Below are 13,505 nucleotides of genomic sequence, written 5' to 3' on the forward strand. Positions count from 1 at the left end.
TTATAAGCTCACAGGATTATAATACGGGGCCATAGACGAAAATGACAGACAACGGCACAAACAAAAAACCAAAAATATTTATTTAATAATTTACCTAACTTTTAATTTTTTCCAAATCTACTTCCTGAATAAATTTTACAGTATTTCGACAAATGATTAATTTCTTATAATATTTTTAAAAAAGTTACTTAATAACTTAATTCTAATATTCGGTAGATTTTAACATTATTTTGTCAACTGGTCGAAAAAACTAATGAAATTTTATTTTTTGTCATTATTTGTAATGTTTTCCCAACTTTTTTTCAATAAATTAATGTAACTCAACATTTTTTAAAACTACATTTAATCATCAACAAAAAAAAAAATTTCTAAAACATTTGCATTTTAAATATTTTAAATGACATACCAATTCGTTTGACTCATCATCAATTGGAACATGCAGGTTTATTTTTCGAAAAAATTAATAAATCCTATGATTAATTACTTTATTTTATTGACCTCAATTTAATAAAAAAAAAAAACCGTTTAGGTTAACCAGGTAGTCAATATCTTTCATCCAAGTTCCCTCGCAAGGATATCCGAATTCCTTCCTTATATATCTACTCTAAGTTATAAATAATTTCCAAGAAAAAATTTACCAGGTTAAGAACTTATGTGTTCCAACTTCCAGTTAATAATATACACATTTGCCGGGTGATTCTTTTAAGACCCTACACCAAATTTTTATCATATTTAGGACCTATATGTTCTAGAACTTTGTCATCTTTCTAAACTTAAATGGTAACATATTTATTATATTTAAATGCATTTTTTAATCAAAGATAATTTGCCGAAAATGTTGACTGGTTGATGACTAGTTTTGAGTAATTAGTTTTAAAGTTAAGCATTTAGAACGGAAGAAAGGGTAGAGTACAGAGTTATGTAATGTAACTCAACATTTTTTAAAAATAGATTTAACAATTAACACAAAATAATTTTTATTTTTCAAAGAAATTGCATTTTAAATATTTTAAATGACATACCAATTCGTTTGACGATGAAGTTATTGGGTACTCTTTACTTTATGAAAAAGGTGCAAAAACCAATATTTTAAACGAGTAACTTCGGAGTGCATGTTAACGTCAAAATTAAGACTTCTTTTTGTCTACTATTTTAATGTTATTTAAGATTGAGAATTCATAAAATTCATTATAAATTGTTATATTGTAAAAATAATGAAATGTATTGAAAAATTAAAAACACATTATTTTAGACATGATAAAAAACACAATTCATTTAAAAACAAATATATAAGCACAATATAACCTTTTTTTTAAATGTTAATTATTTTGTCTAATAAAATATTACTTAAGATATTTATCGACAATTTCACTCAAAAACCAATCTTCAGTGAATTGCAGGTGATTACCAGGAACTGACAAAAAATGTAATCTTCCCGATTCTTGTAACGCCCTAAGGCCAATACGATCCTTAAAATAAAAATAAAAATTATTAATACAATTTATTTCTGGAATTTTCTGAAGAAAAAAAAACAACTGTTATTTCAGACACATTACAGTTGGCTGAAGATTTACACAGATACGTCAGTGTTTTTAAGAAATATAGACAACATAGATAATTCTGAAAACTCGAGAAATAATCTAATGGTCCGTGCAATCTTCGACGATTCCATAAAATATAGAATACTTACTGTGAGGTATATGACTGATTCTTCAAGAGGTGTAATTTGTATATCCTGGCCCGGTGTATAGAATGCAAACCATTCAGTTTCTTTAGGGATTACTATGGTGTCATTGGTAAACATTACTAATACAAAATTTTTTAATTTTAATAAATTATCACGGTAACTTGTGTTGTTTGTTCGTTCATTGTTAATATCTGCTAAAAAATAGCTGCCCTCAACATAATCATTTTCTTTGATTGGATCATGCCAGTATTCTGCTTGGACAAATGAATCTTGAACCCAACTAAGAAAAATAAAACTTATTTTACTTTAAAGCTTTAATATTATTTCATAATATAATTAAACAGTATTAGTATGCTGCACACTGTATCTTATCGTTGTCCTTATTTATTATTAAGATAAATATAAAACTGCTTAGTTTATATTCTCACCTTACGTATGCTTCTTTATCTAAAAGTTGTCTAACATATTCACACCATTTTATATTAGGATAAAGGCATCTAGGCCAACCAAAAACTCCTTGATGTTGACCACCTAACGATATCAAATTTAACATTGGAGGTTTGGGACACCTTTGTGCAACTGCTCTTCTAAAATACAAAAAAAATAAAATATATGTGAATAAGTAATGAGTTTTTAAATCTTTAAGATGATTTTAAATTTACAAAAATTGAGATCCTTGAGAAAATCCAACAGCATTGTAACCATTTTTCAGTCTTGAATCGGCAGCTATTTGTTTACACGCTTCTTTAACTTGAAGATTAGCATTTTTAAAAAAACCATTTATAGCGTCCTATAAAATTAAAAATTGGTTATAACTTGTAAGTATTAAAAATCATAAAAATAAGAGCTAGTAATTGAATTGCAATCGACACGACACTATTCTAAAATGTGGTATGTACCAAAATGTATAACTCTGGTAAAATAAGAGTAGCTCTTTAATACATTAACCGCCATAAACAATATGAGCAATTTCTGAATAACATCAGAAAAACACAACATCTTGGCTTGTAATGTAAACAGTCAGTACATGATCATATAGCGGTTAATGTACAAAGAAATTTCAAATTGTAGTTGTAAATATATGTAAAACATGAAAAAAAAATCAATGGCAACTTAATAAAGATATGATAATATAAATGTGATACCTTTTTAATTCATTTTTTTAAAAACTACCCTATACCTAATATCTATAGATATTCAATATCGTATACGGGGTGATTTTTTTTTTAAGTGATCCATTCAACATCTCAGAGTTAAATCAGTTATTGAATTCTGTTTTTTCCTATGTTGTTTTTATACAATGTGATCTCAATTGTTCACAAACCTTTAACCCCCTTCTAAATTATTTATTTTTAAATCAACTTTTGAAACTTAAACAGTAACGATACTCATATTTTATTAGACTTTTAAAATTAAGAATAATTTTATTGAAAAGGAAGGGGGTTAAAAACATAAGTTTGTAAAAAAATTCAAATCAGATTATATATAATCAATATGGGGGGAAAAAATGTCATATTACCTAATTTAACTTTAAGAGATATGTAGTAGATCCTCTCTGTATAATAAATATAATATTTTCTTGTATACTTAATAAATTATAATCTTGAATTTTTGCCTCGGTTTCTAGAATTTTCCTATAGTTTTTTTTTTTTTTTAAATAAAATAAAACTACAAAAACCTGTTCAATAGAATTCCCAATTCGTAACGATTTCACATAAGAATTTGGTCCCAAATTTTTCTCTAATACTTTTTTGATTCTTCCAAGACTTATTGGATTACAGCAAGTATCACCTAAAATATAGAATTATAATTTTAATAAGAAAAATGTTCATTTTTCAAGTCAAAACTATTCCTAATCGTTTCTTATGTTGAAATCGTTTTAGAAGAATTTAAAAAAAATGCAAAACCTTTGGGAAACTTACTCAAAGAAACCTTAAGACTATAGGGTACTGGCCAATTTTTCAGTCAAAAACTACCCATTTAACTTCTATCGGTCCGATCATTGTATTGAAGCGATAAGACAAGTAGATTCTACTTGAGATCGGTCGGAGTATTTTTTCAATTTTTAATTTTAACCCTTTTTAAATTTGATTTCCAAATTTGGAATTTTATATAATGTTCAAACGTGTTTTATACATAGTAGGAATAAGATATCAAAAAAGTACTCCGACCGATCTCAAAAGTACACTTCAAGACAAATTCAAATCCGATTTCAGATTACTTATCGGATCAGTGGTTCAGCCTGTGCGATGGAACAAAAAATGTATATTACATTAACTAAAATGGCTTTCACTGATAGACAAAATGATTTAAATTATAAATAATACCATGAAACTTATACAAATTAACCGGTAAATTAATTGACATGGTAGAAATTTACTAAAACCATTTTTTTTTTAATACTGTCTATACAAAACTCAGGCAGTACCCAATAATGGTAAAAAATTGGCGGGTACCCAATAGCCTAAATGGGAAATTCGGCATTATTTAAAAAAAAACTATTATAATTAGTAATCCCAAACAAAACGATTTAGATTTTAATGTGTGTTTTTTTTCTATAATTATTAATATTTACACGAGATGATAATATTATATCTTACCCATTCCGTGCCATAAAACAACAGGTGTGGGTACGGTTTCAACCTGGTTAGTGTGAGTTACAAGTAAAATCGTATTAAAAATTAATATAGCCAAACAGACGTTGGCGATTCGAATCATTGTAACTATATTATTATCAGATGATGATAATAATAATAACATATATTATTATTACTGAGACGTTCGGTGCAACAATTTATATAATCACTACATGTGATGTGTCATAAAATTCAGTGTTTCGTTATTGGATTACAATAATAATTTAAATGAAGTTTGCGCGCAATGCGCGGTAGTATTATCAGATGTTGAAAAAACAGAACAAAATATCACAAAATATTATTATTAGTGTACAATAGGTAGGTATTTGAATAATTTGATTGCAGAGTGCAGCGGCCGATATCCAATGTTACAAATATTCGAAGGGCAAAGAAAACCGGAATTATTACTTGATAACAAATGATAATTTGATGGTTACCAGACCGTATTATTTTGACCATGGTGTGTATTCATCGCCATTATCAGAGAACGGTTTTTGTCTTCCGTTTTTCGTATAGATGATTCATGTTGTGATTGTGATGAGAAAAATTTAATTTTTCCACCGTGATAATTTCGTTAGTTTTGTGCTGACCGCCGTTTTTTTATTTTTATTTTAATAAAAAAATTGTTCCTATATTGCGCGTGACAATTCACAATTCAACTACAGGTACCGGTTTTGTACACAACACATCAATAACACTTGGACTCTACACTCTCGGTGGCTATTCTGACGGGTTTGCACTGTCAGATAATACCTACAATACCAGATGCTTTATCCCGTAGATTTGAACGCGAAATCATTAAAGTAACGCCTTTGTTTTCCAATATAACTGTCCAAAAACGTAATGGCTAAAGAGTATGACCATCTGTTCAAGTTGTTGATAATTGGAGATAGTGGTAAGAACACACAGAACGTTTGAAACCTTGTATTACCCTTGAATCATAGGTGTCGTAATTAAAAAAAAAAATTTATCACCTGACAAAAATTATACACACCGCGTACTTAAATTTACAGGTGTCGGTAAAAGTTCACTGCTAGTCCGCTTTGCTGACAATACATTTTCGGGTAGTTATATAACGACAATAGGCGTCGACTTCAAAATCCGAACGGTCGTGGTTGACGGAGAAAAAGTTAAACTACAAATATGGGATACGGCCGGTCAAGAAAGATTTAGAACTATCACATCCACGTAATATTCATGAATATTTACATTTTGTAATGATATTTTTAGTTATATGTATTTTTTTTTTTTTTTTATCAATTATAGATATTATAGAGGAACACACGGCGTCATAGTTGTGTATGATGTAACCAATGGAGATTCATTTGCAAACGTTAAACGGTGGCTACATGAAATTGACCAAAATTGTGAGGTCGTTAATAGGATACTAGGTAGTTAATGTAGTAAATATTTGCGAATAATGATCAATGTTAATTATAGTAGCTAACTTGGTTTTATTTTTACTATTTTAACAGTGGGAAACAAAAACGATGCTCCAGATCGAAAAGTAGTGCTCACGGAAGATGCTAAGAGATTTGCCGATCAAATGGGCATCCAATTATATGAAACTAGCGCCAAAGATAATATAAATGTTGAACAGGTAACAGAGATATATTTAATTTATAAATTAATTACGTAATTTAATTATCTGATCCCTGATAAATCCTGATTATTACTTAACACTACATACTGTAGTATTTTTTTTTTGTCATTTCTAATAAATTGACTAAAGTGTATTTATTCTAAGTGTGTTTAAGTTTGTTAATCACGATATATGGAACATCCTATTCGTAACTGCCCTAATACTAAAAAACATTTTTAATCACATTACTGTCTTTAGGTACAATGCTCTTATCGATATTTATATTTCTACCATTAAAGATTCTGATTAAAGCTTTTATTTTTTGAAAATTATTTTATCACGTTCAGTTGTAATAATTCATATAGACCTGTAACCACCCCTGCCCCAATATGTTCCGTTTCCACTATTCCCTAACCCCACTGTCCTGGCTTTTATTTGTATGAACTTGATTATTATAAATTACTCTCTTTGAAATATTAAACCTATTAATACTTTTTTCCTTACCTTATCATATTTAAAACAATTTTAAATATAAGATAGTTATAATAGTTTTTATAATTTTTATTGTACAGATGTTTATGTCGATCACTAAACAAGTATTGCGGAATAAAAAAGAAACCAAGGAAAGACAAGTTCATCAAAGCGATGATGTAGTGTACCTTCGAAAAGGACATTCTAAAGGAGCAAAAAGAAAATGTTGTTAAAATTTGTTTCTGCCTCTGTAAGTTTTTTTCCAAGTTTTATGCTATAATTAATTATAACAGTTATTAATTAATTATAACTTTACAAACTACTATTATTATTTTATTTTATTATTATAATTTTTTTTTTTTTTTTATGTTACCACATACACTTTATATATATATTTATAATATGTGAATACACCAGCTCAATTTTTTTATTTCACATAAAAAATACATACTATTTTAAATTTTAACTGAATTTATCTCATTTTTTTTAATTAGTTACAATATTTAAAAATACTATATGATCATTATAATCATACATACTCTGTTAGTTATAATTTTTTTTTTTCCAACAATTTGGTGCTGAATTATTATGTCAACATTATAAATGAAATATATTTACATCTTGCCTTATACAAGTAAAATAAATGCTGGTATGTGATAATTTTATAATATTTTCAGGTATATTGCTTTATAGTTTAAATATGTATAAAAATTATTTAAATATATCAGGTTCATCTTTTATGAGAAATAAATTAATATATTAAAAAAATCTTTATAATTAAGCTTTTGTAGACAAATATAGCAAAAAAAAAAAAAAACGATTTAATGTATACAAAAAGGCATACTTGAGTATACAAATAAAGTTAAGAAAAATATTAAAAGCCTTAATGTTATTTTAAAAAAACATTAATTTCAAAGCAATTCTAAGTTAAAATTACAATTTTATTACTTTACTTTTATTACGATTAAATATTTGTTATCTATGTAATTAGACTCCTAATTAATGTGTGTAAACTTATATATACATACCAATTTTTTAAATAATAATATTACATAACTATTAAACTTTTTTAGGTATCTAACATAAAAAATTATCAATTAACCTTTGGGTTTAAAATAAATGTTATTAATTAGTAATTAATGTTTCTCTTGTTTATCAATATCGAAACTTGTTGAACTTGTTAGCTTGTATATCAGCCCTATTTTTACTTATGGTATTTTGTGGTTAGGATTATATTTTTTGTTTTAAGTATTTTATCAGAAATTAGTCTTACAATGCCATACCTCCAGTAACAAAATTGTTTTGAGCTCCTGATTTGATTTTTTTTATTTTTTTTTTATTTTAGAACATTCAATTTTAAATTCAAACATTCCAAAATTGTATATGTGTATACAAGTTATAAAAATGTAATTTATTAATCTATAAAATTATATTAAATTAATAATAATAAATATGCAAAGCGATTATACGAGATCTTAAAATTACAAATAAAGATTCCAATTTATTGTAACTTGTATTTCTACTATACTACTATGAAAATATTAAATTTATGTGTTACAAATCTGTAATTTTTTTGTAATATACAAACCAATATGTATAATAGTAAAATTATGTAATAATTGGGTTAACAATGTTGTTTTTTTAAAAGGAAATAAAAGTTTATACAACTAAAATTTCTGTAAAATAAAACCAAATAAAATTTGTATGTGCATATTATTGTCTTCCATTATTTTGTTGTTGAATGTAAATAGGTATGTAAATATGACATTTTTATTATTTAGTTTATTAGATGGCATGTTTTTGTATATTATAATAGCTCATAGTTATTAATAGCTAATAATATATTATGATTAAAATTAAAATTGTCATTATAAAAATATTCTCATTTGGGAAATATTTTTACTAACAATTAAAGTATTTCAATACATTTCTTGCCTTCGAGTTCTTCATTACGATAATCCAAGTTTTTTGCTGCATTTTAATTTGTTGCAAAAATATGATATAATATTTATTTGATTTATTAAAAGTGAAAAAATAACAAAGTTTTATTTAAAATTTGCTTAAAATTGTTCTTGAAATTATTTTTATGGATATAAAATGTATATAGGTCATGAGAATTTGACACATCTATATTCAGTATAATTATTCGGTTATGTTTGTTGTTTTAAATTATTACTGAAAAGAACAACTATTTTAAAGTAATTACATATATTTACAGAAATAAAACAAATTATATATTATGTATATATAATCAATCATGGTTTGGGGTTTTTTAAATAAGCTATTGACGCATTTTCATGTTTTATTAATTTCCTTTTGAAATAGACATTAATTATTGACTAAAATTATAATCTTTGGATTGACGATATTTGCTATTTCATTTTATTTGTCAACCATTATTATGAAAAATTGTCTACCTTAACATTTAGCATTTAAATGCAATTAACCAATTTTTTTTATAGTTATCCAATTTAATATTATAATATTTGATAAGTTTTATAACTGATATCAAATGTATAAAATATGCATACGATAGTGAATAGACGCGTAACTTAACAAATTATATCTATTCTGCTTTTTATTGTAATTTAATTTGAATAATGTAGTACATGTAAAAAATATTATTATATATATATAGGAATATAATTATTTATTCAATCATTATTTGTAATACACCCTGTGTATTCTAAAATCAAAGGTAAACTAGTGTCGAGTGTTGTGTTTCTCAGACTTGTTTTCTTGATAGTTTGACCACAGACTATATTGTATACATATTGTCTGTGATTTGACGTTCATTTTCTTTGCTCTCATGTTTCTAACTACCTACCTGTGTTATAACATATTATACAAATATATATATATTTGTGTACAAGGTGAATTTCTAAAGCGATTCATTCAATACTTCATATGGTTTAATTAGTATTTGATTTTTTAGTAGTGTTTTTATACAATGTGATATTAATTGTTTACAGACTTACCGAAAACCAGTTTTGAGTGATTACTTTTTGAGTTATAAGAGTTTAAAATTTAGGACGGGAGGGGAAAGTGTGGTTGAGTAATGCGAGCATATTAAAATAATAAGACACTCCGTCCTTCCTTTTGTTCATAACTTAAAAAAATAATTATCCAAAACTGGTTGTCGACCAGTCAAAATATTTAGTAAATTATTCTTTGTTTAAACATTTGAGAAAATATACATATAATGTATACGTTACCATTTAAGTTCGAAAAGTTTGTGAAAAACTAAGATCAATTTTACATGAAAAAAATAGGTCAATTTTCGAAGGTAGAAAAGTCGAAAAAACGACCACAGTAATCAAAAAAGTTAAGGTAAATATGTGTAAAAATAGGATAGTTTCCTTTTTTTTTTTTACTGTTTTTTTGTTTTTATGGAGAATTCAATAAAAAAATTATCTCAGCTCACTGGAAAAAATATTAGCAAAATTCTCTAATTTTGGGCGACACGAAAAAAACCAACTTTTTAGATTATAAACTCAGTTTTATGATTTCCTGTAACTCGAAAAAATAAATCAATATTTTTTCAGAAAGCTGAGCTTATTTTACACGAGAAACTGATTTTTAATACATTTTTTTCATTATGGCCAAAATAATCCAAAAAAAAATTTGAAAATATTTCTTTCATCGTTACAGACATGCAGTATAATTTTCAAAAAAATCTGAGGGGGGATACACTGAGAAAAATAAAATTATGTACTTCTTAAAGACCTTACGAGATTTCGATAGTGGATCACCCTGTATATCATGTATTATGTATACACATACAGGCTATTTATGGCTACAAGTCAATAAGTTAACGAAATGGACGAATAATAAATTAGTGTAATTACTATTATGATGGCGGTAAGTAAACACTTAAGGGTTAAACATGGCGAGATGTACCTGTACAAGTGTAAAACATTGTGACGTCAACGGTAAACACTGTTAAAAAGCGAATCGGTATTTACAATAATAATTAGTCGGTTGAATTGTGTTGTGGCCCACTTACTTATACTGTCTCAGGTTGGAATATAGAGGCATAACATATTTTTATTAATGTGTTATTGCTCTTGCCGGCCAGCAGCACCAGTGGAATTCCTGCGAGAACATATAGTGTTTACTATGTTTGACCTTATTAATAAAATTATTAACGCAAGTAATCCGAAGCTAAAATTTGTATATCTACCTACATTATTACCTTTACCGATTTTCCAATTAGTCGGCGGTCTTACAAGAATGCATTTTCTTACCATAAATCATATGTAAGTCGACGCATGTCACAAATTAGCTTATACTTATTAACAGACATTGTTCAATGTCAAAGTATTTTTATGTCTTTTCAGTACCGAGCTATGTTGGCATAGTGATTAGTGTCTATAATACTCTAATAATTGTATGGAATCGCTTAATAAATAATAGTATTAATAATCGGTAAACGATTTTACCAAATCGATTGTTTTTTTTTTTTAATATTAAATTTCTCAGTTGGATGATTTATTTAACAATACAATATTGTAAAATTATTTATTATCTTTGTATTTAATCCTCAATGGACATTTTTTATTCAAATTTCATGACGTCATAGATATAATGCATAGGCGTTACCCCCATATAACAACACCAGGATCTTTTTTTTTTTTATTAAAGATCAAAAATTGTTGTTAATACAGCAATTGAAAAAATTCTGGGCCCCTGTACAATTTTGGTTTTTGAAGCTTTTAAGTTTTGCCTTAGAGGAGGCATCTAGGAATGATGAAAAGAGGCTAGAAAAAACATTTAAATACATGTAAGCAATAGGCATGGAGTTAACGTTTTACATGGTAAAAAAATTCTAATATATTATAATATAATTTTTAAAAAAAACATACACTTTTAATGCATACAATTTAAGTACATAAGGGAGAGGCTTCAGCCCCCCCCCTCCCTTTGTATCCACCCCAGTTTTTGCCAACGGTTAAATCGTTTTGAGGTTAAGCAATTTTATTTTTAACCTTAATTACACACTAGATTATAAAGTTGATAATTGTAACCATTATGTTTGACCAATATTCTTGTATGTGATTTTTTTTTTTTTTTTCATTTTGTCCGAGGTACGTTGTAAGTTAGCCAATATATACCATGATATCTAGTCGTAGTAGGTATAGATAACGGTAATAATACTATAATATATAATTAATGTCTTATTGAGGACGACCACGGCGAAAGTCTATGGAATTGGTTTTGGTAAAAATCACAGATTAGGTTTTATCTAATCTCTGTGGTAAAATATAGCATAGGGGAGAGGGGATAATGATATAGAAGTGCTTATTTAATGTTTAAAGTATAAATATATTGAGCCGTGCGGATACATGTGTTTCATGATGTTGTATATTACAATATAGTCTACACTGTGGTATAACTTTTGAGTACACGAGTGGTTAAACGAAATTGTCTGAACCCATTTAAAAACAAATTATAGGTACTCTACCGTCCTAGTTGATGCAATATTCATTATGCGTACATAATAATGTTCCTAGGTTAATGCATGTGTCGTGTAAAAGGATATTATTGTAGGTACTTACTATCCGTAAGTCTTGCATGTAAGTAGTAGAGAGAGTATGACCCTTTAGACATATTATACCTATAGCTGTACCAGTTGTTCGGATTGTTTGGTTTATTTTTTTTAAAGTGATTTAATCATCCAGTCATTTGTTTTTTGTTATTAGTTTGCACTGATTTTTGTATTAGATTTGTCAATGAGCTCGGTCAACGTGCCACAGTGACTGTAATAATGTTAAATTCTTAACTTTTTCCGTTGTTCTTTCCTCTTTTCCTAATTACTTTCATCGCAATTATGTTTCCATTGTATTATTCTCTTCAATAAAAAAAAACCGCTCTCCTAAACGATTAAATAAATCTGCGGTGTTCAGTCAATAATAATAGGTGTAAATAACGAAAAACATGGCATTTAGAAATTAACCAAATAGTAAAAGTTTATTATGAAATTAGCGTTTTGGTTATTTAAAAAATTATATACACTATACACAGTTTGATAATTGATTATAACGGATTTGAAAGAAACTGGATAATTCGTGTGACATCCTTTGGATCCTTTCTGAAATAAAATAAAAAAATATGGTCTTACATTGGAAGAGCTTTCTTCGATTCTTCAAGGAATAGCCACCGTAGGACGTTTCCTATTCGTTTGGACGTTTTTCTCAAGTTTTAGATAGAATTGCATTTTTTTATTTCCTTTGTCACTTATACTTTGTTAACTAAATCAAAAAAATTGTAGTGATCATTTTTTGATTTTCATAAAATATTGTTTTTTTTTCTAATACGGGTTCCCATATAAATACATTTTTGATGATTAATTCACAAAGTTTATTATTTACCTTCGTTTTTGGTTGATTTTTTTTTACATATTTTATCATATTTTTTGTCGTATTAGACTTTGTTCACTATTTAATTTTTTGTTCACTTCATTATTTACAAATAACATTGTTGTTTGCATATTTCTTACTTATTATTTGTACTACAATGTTAAAAAAAAAAGTTGTCATGCTATTAACATGGATATATTTTTATATTTTTTCATCCATTTTTTTCGTTTATTATACTTATTGATTGTTTACTACATTTTGAAATTTTAGTAATTTTTTATTAAGAGGACGCCACACCGCCCATTTTTAAGGAGTAAAGAATAGGCAATTTTTTTACAAAATTTTAACTTAAAGGTTAAACCGTGATGTGTAACTAATAGTTCAGTAATTAGGACTCTTTTTTTGGTAGTTAATATTTCTTTTTTTTAATTTTAATTAGTTTTTAAGTAGATTTTTTTTTAAATGAAAAATTAAAATATCCCTTGTTATCCATATGCAAGTAAAAAATAATGCAAAAAGCACTTAGAGTTGAGCTAAGAATCTGAATTTTTGGAAATTTCTTATTTGATTATAAACTACTTTTTAGACAAAGTCGAACTGTATAATATTTTACAAAATTGTGTTTTTTAATAAAATGTTTTTTTTTTAACCGCAATTATTGCATTAATTGAAAGTTACTCGAATAATTGATTATTTGGATAACATTTCATTTGAAGCATAAAGCACACATTTTGCCATAAAAATCAACTAAAGGAAACGGGATTATAAGG

At 26.6% G+C, this 13,505-nt stretch overlaps 2 protein-coding genes across 2 annotated transcripts; one reads left to right on the forward strand and one right to left on the reverse strand.

The window, feature by feature from the left end:
* Positions 1-1,039: 1,039 nt before the first annotated feature.
* LOC126838389 (palmitoyl-protein thioesterase 1) lies at positions 1,040-4,706 on the reverse strand. The gene is made up of 6 exons (XM_050572770.1): positions 4,288-4,706; positions 3,366-3,478; positions 2,350-2,477; positions 2,116-2,274; positions 1,691-1,967; positions 1,040-1,469 (listed from the first exon to the last, which is right to left on the reverse strand). The coding sequence occupies exons 1-6, from the start codon at positions 4,445-4,447 to the stop codon at positions 1,344-1,346; spliced, it is 963 nt and encodes a 320-aa protein (XP_050428727.1). The 5' UTR covers positions 4,448-4,706; the 3' UTR covers positions 1,040-1,343.
* Positions 4,587-7,213, forward strand: LOC126838390 (ras-related protein Rab-35). The gene is made up of 5 exons (XM_050572772.1): positions 4,587-5,218; positions 5,337-5,511; positions 5,590-5,714; positions 5,799-5,923; positions 6,478-7,213. Exons 1-5 carry the CDS (start codon positions 5,167-5,169, stop codon positions 6,607-6,609), a joined length of 609 nt encoding a protein of 202 aa, XP_050428729.1. The 5' UTR covers positions 4,587-5,166; the 3' UTR covers positions 6,610-7,213.
* The last annotated feature ends 6,292 nt before the right edge of the window (positions 7,214-13,505 follow it).

Source organism: Adelges cooleyi, unplaced genomic scaffold, assembly GCF_023614345.1.
Source record: "Adelges cooleyi isolate 19-005CV unplaced genomic scaffold, UGA_ACOO_1.1 ACOO_flye_CR_arks_rails_tigmint_CR_PRNA_30, whole genome shotgun sequence".
Taxonomy (NCBI): Eukaryota; Metazoa; Arthropoda; class Insecta; order Hemiptera; family Adelgidae; genus Adelges; species Adelges cooleyi.